The following is a 22,715-nucleotide window of genomic DNA, read 5'->3' on the forward strand; positions in this document are numbered from 1 at the left end:
CTCTGTCAATAACATACAGTTAGCATCACCCTATATGTAAATTATTCCATTTGTAATGTGTAACTTACACCAAGCTTTATATACTTATACAAATTGTCATTATTAAATTACCTGAGTATTGTATGGTATTGAAAAGCAAGGAAATGGAATATTTAAATAGAAAAACAAATTGAACGTATTTTTCTTTTTTTAAGCAGTTTATCTATCTATTTATATCCAATTCCCAATTATGACAAATGCTGATACATACCCTCTTTGCAAAAGTTATTACCCCAGTACTTCTAAAATATTAATCACATTCAAAACAAAATAATCATGAATATTTTGTCTTCCACTGTATTTAATTCCATGTTTCACCATGATAATTGATTTTCAATGGCTTTTCAACGATATGTTGATGATTCATGCATCGCCGAATATTAAATGTTTACGCAGCTTTTGTTAAAAAAAATAAAACAAGATATAACACATGATCATTTCTATGTGCAATTCGAAAGAGAACACGAATTAATTATCATGTTTCTTATGATTCAATCATTTATTTACACAAGGAAATCATCAATTTATCACATAATTTCGCAATACCTTTTATAAATACATTGATTATAAAAGTGTGCGAAAATCTGAACAATTTGATGACTCATAAAGCATGCAAATCATAAAGGCACAGTTAAATTCCATTATTCAAACAATATAATGTTTACTTTGTGAATGTCAAATTAATCAGGACCGCATAGTAAAAAGTCGTAGTCAGATTTTTAAAAAGTGTGAACACAATAGTAGTCGTTCGGAAAATGCAACTTTATATTTATCATTTATATTAGTTTAAGATATTTTTCGAATTTTGGAAATGCAGCTCAGGTTCCGATATTTCATGAGGATAAAGGTGCTAGTCACACCATTCAGACTTGTTCGTTTGATCGACACTTACACCTTAACGAGATATTATTAAATCACATTTAGAAAGGAAAGTAATGTTTTCTTAAATGTATGCCAAATTTAGTCTAAAAACCAGATCAATGTGAACATCACTAAAAACAACAAATCCGGGCATTGTGATGTTTTCTCTGCATGTTATGCCTCATAAAGCTGACAAGGTGAGACATTTGGAAAGCGTCACTCATTTGTATCGCCAGTATTGGATATCTTATTTAAAAATGGCCAAAACAATTTGTTCAGTATGATTTTTTCAGCCAGAAATACAACTTCTAAAACGAATGGATTTGAAACCCATGCTACAGTCTTTGCAAACTAAAACATTAAACGAACAATATACATGGTGTCCTTTAACAATTGTTCGGACCTCACAAACTTATATAATATCTGATATATTTCAGAATCAACAATCGTTTCTTACCATTTCAAATACAAGGTAGAATATAATATGTATTCAACACATTGTTTTTTTAGCCAAACAAATAATAGCTCAGGAACTGATGCTTACAATGTTTTTGTTGTATATTTAGTTTTGTTCTCAAATACGTTTATATTAACCGAAAAAAAACAACAACACGTTAGTAAAAATGTCAAATACTGAAAATGAACGCTTTTTAATCAGCCATTCAAAACGAAACTTCTGAAAGATTTTTAATCAATATTTGACCTTTCGCAATCTTTTGCGTCAAAGTATACATGCAGGTCCGTTAAGTTTTACTTTGCAGCTTATGTTGGCGATTTTGTTCTTGGCTTTCATTGAATGCGCTTCAATTCAACAGTGATACAAAACAAAATGGTTAGCTGACTCGGGGTAGTTATTAGGTTTATAAAGCCCTGATGTCATGTCATGATTAACAGCTTAATTTTCTTTATCGCTTCTCCCGGTGTATTCCTAAAGTACGAAGGATCTCAAATAAAATGCTATATTTGTTTATCAGTGTTGGGCTTTAAAAACGCTAACACGCAAGGAATGTATAAATGTCACTTTATCAACTTCATATGATAAGGGGAATTTTAGGATTTGTTTTACCACGTTGACGCACATGGCACGACTTATTGAAGAATAACATAGCACAATAATACTTTTAGAATATCTTTACTACGTTAACTATCAGGATATGACATGAAAACCTGAAAATAATTATCATCTAGTTGCTATAATTAAATTGTATTAGTAATGCTTACATATATAGGCATATTAATCACCATTTAAATGAATAAACACCTTATCTAACCAAAACTAGAAGTGCCCTAAATCGTATTTTATTTTTCAACTATCTCAATATGTAACATGCGAAATGTGACCGTGTCTTGCAAGGCAACTTGTACACCGATGATGCTGAACATTTCGAGAATTAAATTGCATGGTGTTAAACTTGCTAATTGTTTGTTTTTTTTTGTAAACAGAGAGTTGCATTGTATAAATAACTGCAGGATTATAAGGTAATAAATAGGTAATTCAAGATCATTTAAAAAGTGTATTTAGGAATGGTAAGAAAGTGTTACAGGATATTTGAAATTTGACTTTACGTGAAATGCGCTTGAAAGTTTGATTCACACATTTAACTGTCATAAATTTGGCTTCAACAAGGATACAACATCAATAGGGTTGAAGCGGTGTACATGGACGCTGCTTGTTTCCATTGACTTAATTTATTAAAAGAATGCTGCATGAATTGTCTTACAAAATATTAATTTACCGAAATATTATATTTGTTTAAATAACTATTAAATCACTTATGAGTCTGCGTATTAAATATTAAAAAAAAAAACACTAACACGCCTATTTTAAGGTACGATTCTACCTATTTAATGGCTCTGAATGGAGTGTTTGATCCTAATGAACATGTACATTTTTTTTTACCATCAACACGCTTATTCAAGCCTAACACGTCTTATTTTAATAACATTATACAATACTTTAAAAACTATGAGGTTTCTTTTACATGTTCAAACACAGCAAATAACTCTGACTTAAACTTCTATTGACGATATTCCATCGTTACGAGTAGTTTATTGACATTCCACATGAAATCATATAATTCGAAATCTGGCCCATTTTTGACGCGATAGCGAAACTTTATCTTGTGAAAATTGAGTAAGAATAAACCTTAATTTTATTGCAGTCTTAAAATGGCGTTCAAATATCATTATTTTTATAATAATATACCTTACATTAATGTGTCCCTTCTGTGTGTATATTAAGTTGGTCGGTCCGTTTATCAATGTATTTTAATAAAAATCCTAGTTTTATGACGTCAGCGGTCCATATCATGTTTTTGGCCGGTCTGGACCTCGCCAAAACATAATATGGACCGCTGACGTCATATAATATGGACCGCTGACGTTATATAATATGGACCTCTGACGTCATAAAACTGGTGAGTGCTGTCTGCAATTTCCACATCGACATTATTTTCGAAAGCAAACATTATTAGATTTGTTCTATAAAACACATCAATGCGCTTCAAAATTATTAAATGGTAAAAAAGTGTTCGGTATAACATTAGAAATATAACACACCACTAACGCCCCGGGTCATATACACCCTGGGGGGCTGACTTTCTGGTCCTTATGATGTCATATGACCCACAGTGGTGTGTTATATTTCTTAATTATTTATATATGCTGTACATTTCGATGAAATGTATTTACTATTATGGAAGTATTTGTTTTGGTTTGTCAAGATTTGAAATACAAGACAAATAATGGGGTGAGAACATGTACATACTTATTGTTAAGATAAAACTTCAACAATCAGTCAAAATAAATTCTAAACAAAAATATCGGTAAAAACATAAATCAAACGTATAGAAAATAAATTTTCCTTACCTGTTTCCATTATAAAGTAGATTTTGCAAGCGAAATATTTAACTCATTCCTTTATCAGCGAATACAGAAGTGCCTTGCCTTGGGGCTATCCGTTATCGTTCTGATTAAAGTGATTAATAGTATACCTTTATATCGATCATGAGGCCAAATCTATAATATATTTTGGTGAATGCATCGAGATAGTAAAATAAGAGTAATCAAGTTCCAACGGAGCGCGCCAACTTAAGCCGTTTTAGATGTATGTTAAATTGAAATACTTAATATTACTAGAAAGTCATGTCAAATCACAAGCTGTTAAAATGCATTTGTAGTATAATTCAATGTTAATTTTAATTTTGTTTTTAATCTGAATTGCGCAATAGGGTGACTTTATGACGGGCAATGTTTGGGACGTCAGTTTAAGTGATTTTTTTGCAAATAGTCGATCTACTTCAAGAGGATGAAAATTGTTACAGTACTGTAGAACCTCTGCAAAAGTGCTGCCTAATAAAGCTTTAAAATGAATGCTTGATTCGATAAGAAGCATGTCGAGTTTCTCCTCTGTGTTTCTTTTTTGTTTAAGACATCATATAAAGTACACGTGAAAGTTGAACACACTAAAAGTTCCAACTTAACATCGAATTTTGCCGTTAATGCTTAAACATTATCAGGTTATCAAGCGATGAAAATGGTATTATAAATATTCTTAACTTTATGTAATTTTATCGTTTCATGTGTAAGTATTTCCTTTAAATGAACTGTTTGGGATGTATCGGGTGTCACCTTTCCCGATTTCTTGGGAAAACGGCATATATCTACCTTCTATGATAAATATTTGATTGCAAATCTCACGTCAATTTCGAGAATGAAAGTACTTAAATACTGATTTCGACTGACTAACTTAAATGCGTAGGTTTTTATAACACAAGAAATAGTCTTATCTTTATTTATTTGTATCGTTTCATGTGTAAGCCTTTCCATAAAACAACGGTTGGGGCAGCATCGGGTGTCTCCTTTTCGGTTTGTTTTCGAAAAGCGTAATATAGCGACATTTTATAGAAAATATTTAACTGCAAATCTCACGTTGCTGTAGTAAAAATCAATTTCGAGTATGTGAAATTATTAAATCGACGTTCCGACTAACTAACTAAATAGCGTAGGTTTTCATTACACACTGTAATCACGTAGTGCATAGTATGAGGTTGAAATCTTATAATATGAGTGTTCCGTAGAAGAAAATGGAATTTACCTATAAGTTTATTTTTATTTGTTTTATCACTAAGGTTCCTCAAGTAAATGCATGCTTTTATAAAATTATTCTACGTTTATTTCTTTATTTAGGATTGTTGGGATAAGAGTGACGTTTGTGCAAGTAAACCCTGTAAATTTACATTCTACTGACCGCTTGTTTCTGTAGTTTTTTCACATAAGTATTCAAACCAAGAAGTTTACAGATAACATTGCTTTGATGTTCTGGTTGTTATCTAAATAATTCAATCATTTCGTACGAATTTACCTCTGTTTTTTTATAAACGACGTGTATGTTTCTTCTTATCTTTCGTGAATATACTTCACATCTCACAAGTGCCATTTATAAACGACACTGAACGCGATAAAAATAATCACGTTTGAGAACAGTGTATTTACTTAATCTCAATTACGCTATATCTGGTCAATATGATAACGAGTTTCGACAGATACACGAATACATATCATTGCATACATTTAATAAAAAAACATGCGAGCAGGTAAGGTAAATTTGTTAATTTTATTTAGAGAATAAATATGCCTCTTTATTCATACCCTTTCACATATTTTCTTTCTCGTTTTGACATATATGTCGTATGTTCTACCTGAACTTTAAACTGAAATTTAAGTATAACTATTAGAATTGCTGATAGTCATGAATGATTTAATGTGCTTTTTTCGACTTAGGCCTTCAGTATGGAAGTGGTTATCCGCCAGGTTAATGCGTGCTGATTTATGACCTTTCTTATATTTGTCGGAGAGTGCTTAAGTATGTATGATTATTGCCTACATGCAATTGCATTGTGCCTATTTGAGTACCGCATATATGTCTTTGTGTACAACGTTTATTTGTCTTCAATGTATTGTTCAGTGCTAATCTAAATGATTCGAGCCATATTGTTATGTGTCTACTTTAATTAATTACTGTGTTTCACAAAATAGTAGGGATGGAAAGGACTATGCGAATATTCGATCAAACGTTTGGTATTCGAATGTCAAAATAGGTATATTCGAATGTTCGATTTTTGTTGTTGAATAAATAGAATAATAATGATTTTGCCCACAACTTTGTGGACGTATACAGTCGTTTGTCTTGTTTTCACAACGTTTGTCCCCTAATGCCAGAGTTGTGAATGTGATAACAGTAAACTAAACACGAGTCATCTAGGGACAAACGTCGTCTACTATAGAAAGTCCGTTGTAATGTTTCCAATATTTGGCTAGTGACATCAAATGTTTCAATCATTTTGGCTAAATTGAAATGCCTTTGCAAATAAATGATTTAGGGATCGGCCTTTACACCAATGTGCAGCACTTAGTGACAACTTGAACTCTGCGGAATTAGATGTGCTGCTTGTTTGGATTACCAATCAAGAAGTCGTTCACTTACAGATAACTTAAACTCTGCGTAGTTGGATGTTTTGCCTGCTTGTATCATATTTCAAGGAGTCCATCACATAGAGTCAACTTAATGTTGCCTGTTTGGAACATCCATAAAGGGGTCGTGTACTTCGAGACGACTAAAATTCTGTAGAAGGTGATGTATTGACTGTTTGGACACCCATCAAGGTGTCCAGCACCTAGAAACAACTAAAACTCTGTCGAATTGGATGCGTTGCCTGTTTGGAACATCCATACAGGAGTCGTGCACTTAGAGACAACTAAAACTCTGTCGAATTAGATGTATTGCCTTTTTGGATAACCTATCAAGGAGTCCAGCACCTATAAACAACTAAAACTCTGCGGAAATGGATGACATTATGTTGCCTGTTTGGAACACCCATAAAGGGGTCGTGCACTCAGAGACAGCTAAATATATGCGGAATTGTATGTATTGCCTGTTTGGACCACCCATAAAGGGGTCGTGCACTCAGAGACAGCTAAATATATGCGGAATTGTATGTATTAACTGTTTGGACCACCCATAAAGGGGTCGTGCACTCAGAGACAGCTAAATATATGCGGAATTGTATGTATTGCCTGTTTGGACCACCCATAAAGGGGTCGTGCACTCAGAGACAGCTAAATATATGCGGAATTGTATGTATTGCCTGTTTGGACCACCCATAAAGGGGTCGTGCACTCAGAGACGGCTAAATATATGCGGAATTGTATGTATTGCCTGTTTGGACCACCCATAAAGGGGTCGTGCACTCAGAGACAGCTAAATATATGCGGAATTGTATGTATTGCCTGTTTGGACCACCCATAAAGGGGTCGTGCACTCAGAGACAGCTAAATATATGCGGAATTGTATGTATTGCCTGTTTGGACCACCCATAAAGGGGTCGTGCACTCAGAGACAGCTAAATATATGCGGAATTGTATGTATTGCCTGTTTGGACCACCCATAAAGGGGTCGTGCACTCAGAGACGGCTAAATATATGCGGAATTGTATGTATTGCCTGTTTGGACCACCCATAAAGGGGTCGTGCACTCAGAGACAGCTAAATATATGCGGAATTGTATGTATTGCCTGTTTGGACCACCCATAAAGGGGTCGTGCACTCAGAGACAGCTAAATATATGCGGAATTGTATGTATTGCCTGTTTGGACCACCCATAAAGGGGTCGTGCACTCAGAGACAGCTAAATATATGCGGAATTGTATGTATTGCCTGTTTGGACCACCCATAAAGGGGTCGTGCACTCAGAGACAGCTAAATATATGCGGAATTGTATGTATTGCCTGTTTGGACCACCCATAAAGGGGTCGTGCACTCAGAGACAGCTAAATATATGCGGAATTGTATGTATTGCCTGTTTGGACCACCCATAAAGGGGTCGTGCACTCAGAGACAGCTAAATATATGCGGAATTGTATGTATTGCCTGTTTGGACCACCCATAAAGGGGTTGAGCACTAAGAGACAACAAAAGCTCTGCAAACGTGGATGTATTGCCTGCTTTGATAACCGATTAAGGAGTAAAGCACTTGAAAACAACTAAAACTCTGCGGAATTGGATGTGTTGCCTGTTTGAAACACCCATAAAGGGGTCGCGAACATAGAGACAGCTAAAACTATGCGGAGTTGGATGTATTGCCTGTTTGGACCACCCATAAAGGGGTCGTTCACTAAGAAACAACAAAAGCTCTGCAAAATTGGATGTATTGCCTGCTTGTAACACCAATCATGGAGACTAGCACCCAATAACAACTAAAACTCTGCGGAATTGGATGTGTTGCCTGTTTGGACCACATTTAAAGGGGTCGTGCACTTAGAGACAACTAAAATTCTGCAGAATTGGATATCTTGCCTGTTTGGACCACATTTAAAAGAATCGTGCACTAAGAGACAACAAAAGCCCTGCACAATTTGATATATTGCCTGCTTGGATCACACATCAAAGAGTCCAGCACCTAGATCAACTAAAACTCTGCGGAATTGGATGTGTTGCCCTTTTAGATCACCCATCAAGTATTCGTGCACTTTTCTGCGGGGAAAATATCTACTAAAATAATAATAATAATAATAATTATTATAATCAAATTGCCTTATTTCTTATCCTATAATACCGAATCTTTTAGATTTAAGTGAAATTTCATCTTTCATTGCTTTAGTCACTGAAGAGTTTTTGCCCTTAAACTATAGAAATTAACTAATCTCTGTATTGTCAATCCATCACCAATTTTGGTCAGAATGTGTATGCGTATTATTCCGTTAAAGTCTCAAACTGTCGGACAATACTGTCTTAAGTATTCATCCAATCTTATTAAAAATATGAACGGCACGCGTCGTTTATTTTAGCATGTAAACAAACTAACTTAAATATTGTAAAACGTCTTAAATGGCAATTAATCGATATTTCCATTTCCCTAATCTCGTGTTTTTTTGCAATGCTGGCTAACGTTAAAATCACACAAATATTTAGCAAATTAACGAAACTATGACATTCAGATAATTTCAATTAACGACTGAAATCGACTTTTATTGAAACGACCCCTGACGTACACATGGTCAATTGTCAAGTGTAGCACCTCGTGCATATCCCTGCGAAAACAGCATCGAGTGTAAATTATCGAACTGTACGACAATATTGTCAATTGTAGCACCGCAGCTTTTCTCTGCGAAAACAACATCGAGGGTACACCATCCATATACATCCGAGGCTGTTTTCGGAGGAACATTGCCAAGGTTCTCCGATAGATTTGTGTCCCTGTAAACAAATATGGTTCATGGTTATAACAGCCTTAGTAGTAAGGACGTTATTTACAGCGGTCTTCTAGTGTTCTTTCAAGAATGAACACTTATATTTACAAAATATAACCTTTATAAGTTGTTTTCTATACATTTAAGCTTCAACATTCAAGACTTACAAACATACAGAAGGCCATAGCACATGTGAACAAATACAATTTACAGCGGTCTTTTTTTATGCACAGTCGTCCAGTGTTCGTGCAAGTATTCACACTTATATTGACAATACGTATATTCGTTTTGATTATAGATTCAAGATTCGAGATTTATTTACAAAGCATACATAAAGCCCATGTGAACAAATACATATACAATATGATGTTTTAAAGTGATTCAATGAATCTCTATTAGACAATTAGTCAATTAACAGCATACAAAACTAAATGTCTTACAAGCATACAGCAGCAACACAAGTTGGGTCAATCAAAATGGTGAGATTATGTAATTCCCAATGTACAATGTATGTATGCTAATCGAATATGTAGTCGTAATTTACAAAATTAACAATATCAAAAACGTTTAAATGCATAAAAACTAAAATACAATGCACATACCCAAATTAAGCTTCTATCCAAATAATTGATACAAAAAGCGTTTAGTCTCGGCTAAGCGGTCTACATTTTCTTTTGTCCAATGAGAAAACAGTATTTCGTAAGTTTTCCAATACAATTCTCTTAGTAATCAGCCGTTATTGATTTATATCATGCGAAGTGATAGATAGAAACAGTGGCTGGCCCATTTTGTAGGTCGTACACACAAATAAATAATAACCACTAAAAGTTGAAAGTTTTCAATATGTACTAACACAAAATAGAAAGCCATAAGACTGCGTCGCATTAAAACATTTAATTTTAAAATGAAATGTATGAATACATATAATAATGTTGCATGTATGAATATATATAATAACAAAGCATGTATGAATACAAATAATAACGAAGCATGTATGAATACATATAATAATGAAACATGAATGAATACGTATAATAATGAAGCATGTATGAATACATATAATAATGAAACATGAATGAATACATATAATAAAGAAGCATGTATGGATACAAATAATCATGAAGCATGTATGAATACGTATAATAATGAAACATGAATGAATACGTATAATAATGAAGCATGTATGAATTCATATAATAATGAAACATGAATGAATACATATAATCATGAAGCATGTATGAATACGTATAATCATGAAGCATGTATGAATTCATATAATAATGAAGCATGTATGAATACGTATAATCATGAAGCATGTATGAATACATATAATAATGAAGCATGTATAAATTCATATAATAATGAAGCATGTATGAATACATATAATCATGAAGCATGTATGAATACGTATAATAATGAAGCATGTATGAATTCATATAATAATGAAACATGAATGAATACATTATATAATGAAACATGTATGAATACATATAATCATGAAGCAGGTATAATTACATATGATAATGAAGCATGTGTAAATACATATAATAATGAAGCATGTGTAAATACATATAATAATGAAGCATGTGTAAATACATATAATAATGAAACTTGTATGAGTACATATAATATGAACATGTGTAAATCTGTAAGATAATGAAACATGTAGGAATACATATAATAATGAGACATGTTTGAATACATATACTGATGAAGCATGTATGAATACATATAATAATGAAACATGTATGAATACATATAATAATGAATCATCTATGAATACATATAATAAAGAAATATGTATGAATACATAAAGAAAAATGTTTGAAAACATATAATAATGAAACCTGTATGGATACATATAGTACTAAAGCATGTATAAATACATATAATAATGAAACATGTATGAATCAATATAATAATGAAACATGTATGAATAAAAATAATAATGAATATCGTGACTTAAATGGCATATATAGCTTCCAAAAAAACATATGTTGCCGTAATAACCTACGCATATATCAATTGTAAAAATAAAATAAATGTTATCTTTAACCGTGATAATCTTAGCATATCTTAATGTTATTTTTATCACTGCAGAAACATACAAGCTATTTTAAAAATTATTTTAAAACATTTTTACATAAATTATTTTCTGGCTGATTAACGGTAAGAACACATTTCTTCATTAATATAGCGATACAAATGCTATGGACCGGCTGAGTATGACACTTTTTGGGAAAAGGTAAGTGAACTTTATAAGGACAGTAATATGATGAATATATTTAAGTTGCATTATTAACCATACGGTGTTCCATTTTATTTTAACAAACCGTCAATGCTTGCTTTAAATATAGACTATGTTGTCATTTTATCAACAAGCGTTCGAAAAACATATCATAATATCAAGACTTCAGACATTATTAACCACGCGATGTGCTATTTCCTGTTCACACCCTGTCACTGCTTACTTTTCAATATAATCATTTATTAACAAACGTAAAAACTATGGTAATCTCAAGACTTTCAGTCAAACATTATGCGAGTGTCACAAAAAAAGTCAAATAATATTTCTCTAAACTGACCAATACGAGATCTGTTTATTTTGATATTTTTACAATATTTAAAATTTCCGAAGAAAGCTATCATACGATCTGTGCCTTTTTATGAATTCGATATGCACACTAATGTCAAATAATATTTCTCTAAACTGACTGATAGATCTGTCAATTTCGATTTTTTTACAATATTTGAAATATTATTTCGAAAAACATAACGATAATATCGATATAAATATGATATAATTAAGAAATATTTATTTAAAAAGCAATCAAACGATATGTGCCTAGATATGCTGGCCATACGTGAACAGCACTTCTCAATTGAGTGTTAACTTTTACTAAAATTGAATAAGAAAAACACATGTTGGTCAAATTATGGCTACACGGAAGGTCTAAACATCATATTGCTAGTTTTTAACGATTCGTAGCCATCATATATCATAGCCCATCTGCTGCTATCAACAGTTCCGGGTCTGTAGTAGAGGCCATTCAGGTTTGACAAATAGGTGCAGCGTTGGTACCACCATGCTCCCCTGTGTTCAACGGCACAGTTCCTTGCGGGCCAATCGTCATTGTCATGGTCAAATGTGGTAAAGGCAGAACCGTTTGCGTAAGTGTTAAACTGTCGAGACCAACTCGGAAACACAGCAACTAAACATTTATATATGGATTAAATAAATTATTGGTAATTGTCTGTATATGTACTGAAATTGTTAATTATTATACCAGACGGTGGCATTGTTGACGTTTACGTTAAATCAGTATTGCAATGCTATGTCGGTCATAGTTGTTTTTGGTTTAAATTTGAGTTGAAATTGTTTTGGTAGTAGCACATAATATAGTTCTATGTCAATTAAAATCACTGTTTGCATATAAAGCTAGCGACCAATGGAATGACTTATCAACGTAAATATTTGGCAAATTTAAAACCGGTTTTTTTTTTTTAAATATTGGTATTGATTCAATACTTAAATGTCTTCACCAATATTCAATTAGATTATCTAGCTACTAATGCTTTTCGGCACAATAAGGCTTCGATATTTTGCCACAGTTTTATACTAGCACGTTATTTTCAAAGCTGTTCACAAAACTCATGTAAATCACATATCCATGCTTTTCTCAAGTATACTTACGTCCCCTTTCTGACAGTGCATCTCTTACATGTAAGGTATAATTAGACCCGGCTCCCACACTGAAGCCAGCGTATACGGAAAAGGCGGTGCTGTCATCCGCGTGGGTGATGTCAATTCTTAAATCGTGTGTTTTCCGGGATGTCATCTCATGCATCATTTTCAGACCTGAGAAACATATATATATATATATATATATATATATATATATATATATATATATATATATATATATATATATATATATATATATATATATATATATCTGCATCAGATATTTTAGTTGCCAATTGGCCTTTTGTATAAGTTATGTGTTGTTATATTTAACACTATAATTATAATACTCGATTGGGAGTTATTCAATATAAACTAAACGTTAACTTTGCAGTTCCATAAATCAATATTGGTCAGTGTAAATTGTAGCCTATGTAAACTCATTAATGATTAATTCGTTATGTGTTTTATTGAAACTATTACAACTCCGAAGAAAAATGTATGAAGATTAATACGGTTCAATGTTATATCAAATCAGCAATATGTTATAAAGCACCCATATTGTCAAACAATCCACTTCTCTTTTCGACGTCATGTGATTTTTGATGATCGTCATTTAAACACATCTCGAACGTTAAGACAATATTCGATTCCGAAGGTAAAACATTTTATCAAAATTTCATCAACAGTCTCAACGAAATAATATAATAAAAAAATACTATAATATATATATATACATATATATCAATCACTAAGCTGACCTACCCAACCAGAATTCTCCCTGCAGAGATCCAAACATATTCTCGTAAGAGGAGAAGTTACGGTAGAAATCCACACTTCCGTCCACACGATGTTGAAACACCTACAAAGGTAAAAGAGGTAAAACCACGATGTCTTTTGAATAAATATTATACTATATATAACGCAACGATCGTCTTTTAGTTGTAAATACTATATGGACTATAATATACACACTCACGGTCCAGCCTCCCTGATCAGTGTCCATATCACAGAACACACTGGCAGTCTGGTTTGTTTTCCATGTTGTGATATGATAGACACCAGAGGGCATAGTGCCGAGGTTCTGCCTTATTTCCCAACAGTCAGGAAAAGCTGGAAAGAAAAATATGTTGATGAATACTACAGAACTGCAGTGAATAAACAAGATAAGCCTTTTGATTGAAACTGCTGGTAAGGAAATGTGGTAAGTTTACTACTATTTGCGCCTCTAATCATCGGCTAATTTAATTTTCAAGAATCAGTATGACGTGTTTAATGATCCTGAAAGACCAAAAACGTATTACCTGTAACTGTACTATGGACGAAGCACAATTGAAACGGTTTACAAGTATGTTACGTCACAAGCAGCACCTGCATTATCATATGACTTCTATAGTACAATTTATATATACTGTTCATTGATGGAAACGATCCGTGCATACCTAAATGCTACGTCCCCTTTTCACCAACAACCCCTTATCACCATCATACCCACATATCATCAGCAACGCCCCCATATTACTTGCAGCTTCCCCATACTCCTAGTAATGCATCCATTTTACAAGCAATGCTCCCAACTTGCAATTCCCCCATATCACCAGCTACGCCTTCATAACACCAGCAACGCCCTCCTATCACCAGAGTGACCCCCCAAATATCATCCGCAACGCCCTCATAATCCTATCAACGCCCACATATCATCAGCAACGCCCCAATAATCCTATCAACGCCCACATATCATCAGCAACGCCCCAATAATCCTATCAACGCCCACATATCATCAGCAACGCCCCAATAATCCTATCAACGCCCACATATCATCAGCAACGCCCCAATAATCCTATCAACGCCCACATATTATCAGCAACGCCCCAATAATCCTATCAACGCCCACATATCATAAGCAACGCCCCAATAATCCTATCAACGCCCACATATTATCAGCAACGCCCCAATAATCCTATCAACGCCCACATATCATCAGCAACGCCCCAATAATCCTATCAACGCCCATATATCATTAGCAACGCCCCAATAATCCTATCAACGCCCACATATTATCAGCAACGCCCCAATAATCCTATCAACGCCCACATATTATCAGCAACGCCCCAATAATCCTATCAACGCCCACATATCATCAGCAACGCCCCAATAATCCTATCAACGCCCATATATCATTAGCAACGCCCCAATAATCCTATCAACGCCCACATATCATCAGCAACGCCCCAATAATCCTATCAACGCCCACATATCATCAGCAACGCCCCAATAATCCTATCAACGCCCACATATTATCAGCAACGCCCCAATAATCCTATCAACGCCCACATATCATCAGCAACGCCCCAATAATCCTATCAACGCCCATATATCATTAGCAACGCCCCAATAATCCTATCAACGCCCACATATTATCAGCAACGCCCCAATAATCCTATCAACGCCCACATATCATCAGCAACGCCCCAATAATCCTATCAACGCCCACATATTATCAGCAACGCCCCAATAATCCTATCAACGCCCACATATCATCAGCAACGCCCCAATAATCCTATCAACGCCCACACATCATCAGCAACGCTCCATATCACCACCAATGCCCTTTTTGCACCTATAGCGTCTCCACATCCAGTACCACATGCCACTCTCCCATATCACCAGCTATTCCCCAATATATCTTTCAAAAAACCCTTAACCTTAGTAACGCACCCATATAATCATCAATGTCCTCATATCACCTTCAATGCCCTTTCTCAACAACAACGGTCCCATAGAATATAATTCAAAACACACACAACGCCCTAATTCCACATGGTGCGCCTCAATATCAACACCAACTTCCCCATATCACTATCAACGGCATCATTTGAACTGTAACGCCCGCTATGTGAGGTTCCTATGACAACGCCTTCATATCACCACAAACGCCCATCAAAACATCAGCAACGCCCTCAAATCACCAACAGCGCCTCCTTGTTGCAAGCAACGACCCAATAGGACTTGCAACGCCCACTTATCATCAACAACTTGCTGATCTCGCAAGCAACGCACAAAAATCAACAGTCAAGCCCAAATAAAACCAGCAACACCCTCATAACACCAGAAAAACCAAACATCACTTGCAACGCCCACCCTCCAATTACCAGCAACGCCAAAACACCACAACAAACACCTCACCAGCAACGCCCCCATATAACCAACAACGTCTCAATATAACCAGCAACGCCTCTGTACCAAAAACGCAGATTATCACTTTCTAATTCAGCATCAATTGCAATGTCACATATACCAGCAACGCTCTTAGAACACCAGCAACTTCCCTTTATTATCAGAAATGCACCCATGTTACCAGCAACGCCCAAATACCCCAACAGACGCCCATCACCCGAACTGTCACCATTTTACCAGCAACGTACTTGTATCACAAGCAAAGTCCCTGCACCAACAGCAACGCCGCAAGATCACCAGCAAAGTCCCTTTATCACCAGAAATGCACCCATCTTACCAGCAACGTGAAAATATCACAACAAACACCCATCATATCACCAGCAACGCCTCACATAATCAGCGAATCCCCCACACCACCTTCAACGCCCCGATATCACTTCCAAATTCTTGTATCACTTGCAATGACCCATTTACCAGCAACGCCTCACAAGATCACTAGCAACGCCCATGTATCGTTAGCAGTTTTTCAAAATTATCACCAGCAACGTCCCCAATATCATCGGAAACGCCCACTTATCACCTGCACACAATTCATAATTCTTACACCTGCCGCATATCATGTGGAACGCCACAAAAAACGCCTCCCATATTATAAGGAAGGACCCAATATTACCAGAAATGGCCGCATATCACCATAGGCTAGGTTTAAGTGGATGTAATGAATTTGAAATCTACCAAGAAGACCTTTACAAGGGCAATGGAGATTTGCATGAAAGTGATGTAATGAAATTTTCAAATATCAGGAAGGCCATTACCAGGGACACGGCGGCTATCTTAAAGTGTATTTAATGAATTTGATAACTATTAAAGGACTAGACGCTAGATGGTTAAAAAATCGGCAAAAACTGTATTACCCAAGACAACCTTGAATTGTCAATGCAAGCTAGTAGGAGGTCGATAATAAATCATTTTACATAATAAAAATAATTAAGGTAAACATAACACTGCTGTCTCATTTGAGTTTCCCAGTACTTGTTGCGCATTATGGTTTCCCAGGTTTAATATCATTTGAGTACAGATAATTATACCGATGCTATTTTTAAACATACTTCGATTTACGTTGTTAACAATCCAAGTAAATTCAATTTGGAAATATGCGAAAAAAATGTGAAAGACACATGTGTTGTAAGCGATGTGATAGATCAGTAAGTAAGATTCAATGCGTTGTTACAACAAATGTCATTTCTTTTCTTGAAATTAAATCAACTGATGTCAGGTTCGTTTAAGAAGGCTCAATACATGTGAAAGATCAATTATGCGTTATTTTGTTATGTCATATTAAAAAAATCAGCATGATTTTTACCACGGATTTCTGTTCCATCTCCGGAACAACTGTCGCCTCCGTATCGCGGGGAAGGGGTGTTGCATTCTCTTGTTCGAAATTGGTTTCCCTTCTTACACCGGGTGTCACACTTCGTCCATCCCAGCCAGTTTCCCCATTGTCCGTCCACTAGTAGAAGCGCATTTGTCAGGCTAATATTTGTAACTGCGCAATTATTGATAAATTTTGTTGTCAGCGTGCAAACAGATAAATTAGTTTCAATTCAAGTGAGCTCCTATTTCGTTTACCCTTCAAAGGCGGTTATCCCAATACGTACTACAGATACCCTACTTTCATCTCCAGTGAACACTTGTGCCGTTTACCGTTCAAAGTCGGTTACCAAAATATGTACTACAAATAAACTAGTTTGATAACACAGTGTGCTCCTGTACCTTTTACCGTCGAAAGTCGGTAACCCAAATATGTACCACAGATAAACTAGTATAAACCCACAGTGAACTCCTGTGTCCTTTATCGTTCAAAGGCGGTAGCCCCAAAATGTACTACATATAAACTAGTTTAAACCCCAGTGAGCTCCTTTGTTGTTTATCGTTCAAAGTCGGTAATCCGAATATGCACTACAGATAAACTGGTTTAAACCCCTAGTGTGCTCCTGTTTCGTTTATCGTTCAAAGTCGGTAACCCAAATATGTACTACAGATGTCCTACTTTAACTCCCAGTTAACTTAAATGTCGTTAACCGTTCAAAATCAGTTACCCCAAAATGTACTAAAGATATCCTAGTATAACCCCAAGTGATATTCTGTGTCGTTAACCGTTCATATATATATATATATATATATATATATATATATATATATATATATATATATATATATATAAACTACAAATAAACTAGTTTAACCATGGTGAGCACCTGTTTTGTTTACCGTACAAAGTCGGGAACCGAAATATGTAATACAGATAAACTAGTTTACCCCCCTCCCCCCTCCCGAGTGAAATACTGTGTCGTTTACCGTACTATAAGGAGGTTACCCTAATATGTACTACATGTATATATAGTACTTTAACTTTTGATGTGACGTCATATAGGAATAACGTCGAAAAACTGCGAGCTATATTGCAACGTTGTATGTATTATGCGCTGTAAATCATCAAATTAGTATTTTAGATATAAATGCAATATCACATTCTTCATCATTCAATACGAATTGCGTATCCTCTATTTGGCTCTTGTTATACCTTGTGTCCCGTTTAAAATAGAAATTGTTCAAAATAACCATCACTTATTTGTCTTTATAATATGCCTATCAATTTCCTGTCCATATCCAACAGTGAAAATACAGAACGCCGAATTTAAACATCCGTATCACCATACTGTCGTTTTCTGATTCTGTATCATGCAAGTACAGTGAGTAATAGAGGAACTACTTTCGTGTAGCATAAAAAAAGCGTGACAAAAGCTTCCCGGTAAGGCATAACATATATTGCTAGTTTGTTTTTCCGACTCTGTTAATTAATAGTCTAAAATGTCGAGGATGTCACTAAGTTCCTCGATTTTTGTTAAAAAATTAGGCGTTAGATCTAAAGGGAACTAATGGACGCAATCATCCACCTATTTGTAACCGCGACATTTGCCTTAGTCTGGAGTAAAGTGCTCCGGCGATTTTGGCCAGCCAGCGTCCTTTTGATTAAGACAGAACGTATCGCGGATGAAAATTGACGCTATCGGCCGCCGTATTTGAGGGCATTGTTACATATATCCCAATGTGCTGGTGCGCTGCCAATAATTTGACACAATTAGAAGAAGGTGCAAACTCTAGGATACCATTGGAAATGTTTTCCTAAAGTAACGTCACAACAGAACGGTGTATGTTTATGGCATTATAACAATGACTTTCCCTAGGTTATTTTTAAACGTAACATATTATTTTATGTTTGAATTCTTTGAAGTTCTATTAATAATCTGAACAGACATAGTCATAGTACAACATTAACATTTTACGTGAGAAGAAATATCGTTGCTATGATTGTTGGTTTTAACGTTTAAGCAAATACAATCGGAGTAGTAAGAAATAGTCTCCTAAATAACGGCATGTGCAAAACCCAGTACATTGTTCATGGGCGTTTGTTGTTACTGAATAAATGAAAGACTGTGCATCATATATTTAAAATAACGATGTTAATTTACCTGAAAGTACTTTTTCGATTGAGGATACTCGGGTCTCTAGATTGCTGACATCCAATCTAATCACATCACAGGACGAATTGTAACTTTGCAAACTTCCCTCAGTTGAGCTCATTCTGGAGTTCAAGGATGATGTTTTGTTTTCCTGATTTGTTTGGAATTCCCTGAATTCATCTGACTGTTTTTCAAACCTATAATCCAGACTGCTAAGATCGGCACTAATCGAATCGGATGACGACTTGTAATCTTGCAAACTTTCCTCTGTTGAACCAATTGTTGAGTTCAGGGATAATATGATGTCTTCCTGGTTTATGAATCGCAAGTTCACCTCGCTTTGCATTGTTTCTAATTTCTCATTGAGCGTCTGCTGTAGATTGAACGTTGTTTTCTTCGTTTCCTCTTTGATATCATCTATCGCATTGTTAAGTGATTTTTGTACGTCACCGAAATTACCCTTTAGTTGTTCCCTTTCATTACGCAAATCTCTGATAAATTCGTCTATATCGTCTGACTGTCTTTCAAACTTAGAGTCCAGGTCTTTAGTTTGATTTGTAAAACTTTCATCCAAACTGCTTTGTGCATTTTCAAAATCAATTTTCAGTTGATTTGCATGTGCGTTTGTTTCTATAATAACATCGTTCATAACATCACTCACGTTTTCTTTCTGTGCCCGAATATGTTCTTCAATTGCTATGCTCTGATTTAAAAAGCGGACTTCAATGGTTCTCTGTATGTTTTGAAATTCGTTATCTATTGTCTTCATATGTTTATTCATTTTATTTTTCAAATTCCTTAAAGCCACTTTTTCCCGCTTCATTGCAGTATTTATTGCACTGTATTGGGACTTTACCATTTGTGTCACGTTGTTGGGATTTGTTGACTGAATCCTTTTTGTAATTCCACCTTGTTTAGGTTCGCAGTTTTTTTGTGTCTCTGCAATACGTTCCAGCCCTTCCGCTAACTGCGTCTGCAAGTCTGTCAGCGAGTTCTCAATTTTAATCTCCAGAGTGTCCATTTTTTCATCAAGCGAGATTATGTCTGTAAGGGACTTCCTGAATTCGGTGTCAAATTTTATCTCTATATTATCCATCCTTGTATCAAGCAATAACACTTTTGAAAATGTTTGCATCAACAACTCATTGGTATTTGCGCATTGGTTTAACAGCACAGTGTAACTTGTTAATATCACAAATAGCATATTTGCCTTACACACAGCCATGGTGAAATCTTCTATTGATATGAGAGTTAAATTCAGACAAGCTGAATTTATCATCAACCGCGTCAAGCAAAACAGAGTCTTATAGTAAGTTTGATGTTATAGGAAAATATTACGTTATGATTTACTGTGACTAAAACCGATATGCGGCACACAAGGAATTACGTATTTTGTTCGTAGCAAATTTAAGTAAGTTGGCCTTTTGTTTTATTAACATATTTGAGGCGACCAAAACCAAACACTGGCGATTTGAAATAGCATCAACTCAACTCAAAGCTGGTATATCTTTACGTCCAATTCATTACACATCATTACGTGGACCAAAATATACACAACACATGATAATCAAGGCACTGGTAAACAAGCAAAGTAATACAACTAGACCCCTTTTCGGCTTATTGTGGACAAATACTTGACTGTAAGTATAAATTGAGTACTTACAGAACGTGCTTGAAGAAATCTCAATTATGCACGTTAGAGCTCTCTTAATGTTTTGTAAGTGTTCAGCGGCGGAAAACTTGAGACACTTGATAGTTTGTTAACTGATGTTTCCTGATATGCGCGTACGTATACATATCAATTTGCATAACGTGTTTGAAGGAATGTCGATTATGCACGTCAACTTAAGAGCTCTCTTTATTCTTTGTTAGTGTTCAACGGCGGAAAACTTGAGGCACTTGATGTTTCCTGATATGCGCGTACCTATATTTAAAATGTAAACGGTCTTATCTGACACATGTGAAACCAATATTACCCCATAATAAATAAGGTTGTTGGCTAGATACGCTCATCATGTGATTGATGATAAGTATAATTTATTCCTGAATGTAAACTTCATACTGATATAAGCAACACTGATTGTTTCCCCATGACCTGTTCTATTATTAGAGTCTTACCAGACAAATTGATTGTTTCTCCGTGATCTATTCCATGTATAGTCTGTTTTGGCCAAATGTTGTTTAAAAAAAACGTATGAAAGACAAGTGTGCAGAATTCAAGGAAGATTATCTGATATTTCCACGAAAAAAAGAGTGCATTCATATACACCATTTTCAAAAAAAAAATATATTGTGTTCAGTAAAGAAATATATAAAGATTCTGAAAGTAAATTAAGCTCAAAACTTCCTAGTGTAAGGTTTTGTTTCCATCTTACCGCTATATTTCTGTGCTATCAGGTTTAATGATGATATGTTTCTTCAAATACGATAATAATTAGGCTCGGTGTAAAGTTGTGCTTATCTTATTTCCCTGCAATTTTGCTCTAAAAGGTGTTTGAATTAAAGGTAAACATGAAATGCAAAGATATAAAGTGCTACAAGTTGCAGCCAGTACGTTGTACATACATACTATTTTAATGATATCACTTTTTTGCATGTTGTGCATTTATTTGATAAGCAGACGTTTTATTTGTAAAAATAATATCGATGTTCAAATAAAGCTTCATGACCAGAAACAAGTGCATAATGCATTGAAATGAAACTTCTTTAACGCAGTTAATAAAAGTCAGTTTTAACTTTAAAAGCATCAGTCTTTTTTTTAAATGAATTCACTTTTTTTCTTTTCCTATGTGCAAACAGATAATTCTAAATATTAAAGTTGAATTCCCCTGTACTCTGACTGTCTATATATGATCCCAAGTGTAACTTTCACATAGACAATGGCTGGGGAAGGAGCATGCGTCTACAACCACACATTTATGCCCCCTCTTGAGTTCTATCAATGGTCAAGGACCGATCTCAATGAAAGTCAATGAAATTCAAGTTTAAAATGGAAATCTTATATATAAGATCGACACTTATCAGCAGAATATGGGAGTGAAGAGATATAAATTCATTTTACTGCTTCGGAAGCAATTAACTCCCTTGTAAAAATTATAGGCAACAATCTCTTTACAAAATTCAACAGAATTCCTTCATGCACAGAAAGTGTCAAATAGCCCCAATCGCACACATATATAATAA

At 34.9% G+C, this 22,715-nt stretch overlaps 1 protein-coding gene across 4 annotated transcripts in view; it reads right to left on the reverse strand.

The window, feature by feature from the left end:
- Positions 1-21,098, reverse strand: part of LOC128222238 (fibrinogen C domain-containing protein 1-B-like) — a 31,685-nt gene extending 10,587 nt beyond the window's left edge. The window contains exons 1-6 of one of the 4 annotated variants that reach the window (XM_052931189.1): positions 19,542-21,098; positions 17,375-17,518; positions 13,811-13,944; positions 13,597-13,693; positions 12,841-13,005; positions 9,150-12,358 (exon numbers count right to left, since the gene is read on the reverse strand). In XM_052931189.1, coding sequence (XP_052787149.1) covers positions 12,087-12,358; positions 12,841-13,005; positions 13,597-13,693; positions 13,811-13,944; positions 17,375-17,518; positions 19,542-20,811 — 2,082 coding nt within the window. In that variant the 5' untranslated portion in view covers positions 20,812-21,098 and the 3' untranslated portion in view covers positions 9,150-12,086. Of the gene's footprint in view, positions 1-9,149; positions 12,359-12,840; positions 13,006-13,596; positions 13,694-13,810; positions 13,945-17,371; positions 17,519-19,541 lie in introns of those variants that run through there. The other 3 variants (XM_052931188.1, XR_008259105.1, XM_052931190.1) reach the window with 3 other exon arrangements.
- Between the last annotated feature and the right edge of the window lie 1,617 nt (positions 21,099-22,715).

This window comes from Mya arenaria, chromosome 16 (assembly GCF_026914265.1).
Source record: "Mya arenaria isolate MELC-2E11 chromosome 16, ASM2691426v1".
NCBI classification, from domain to species: Eukaryota; Metazoa; Mollusca; class Bivalvia; order Myida; family Myidae; genus Mya; species Mya arenaria.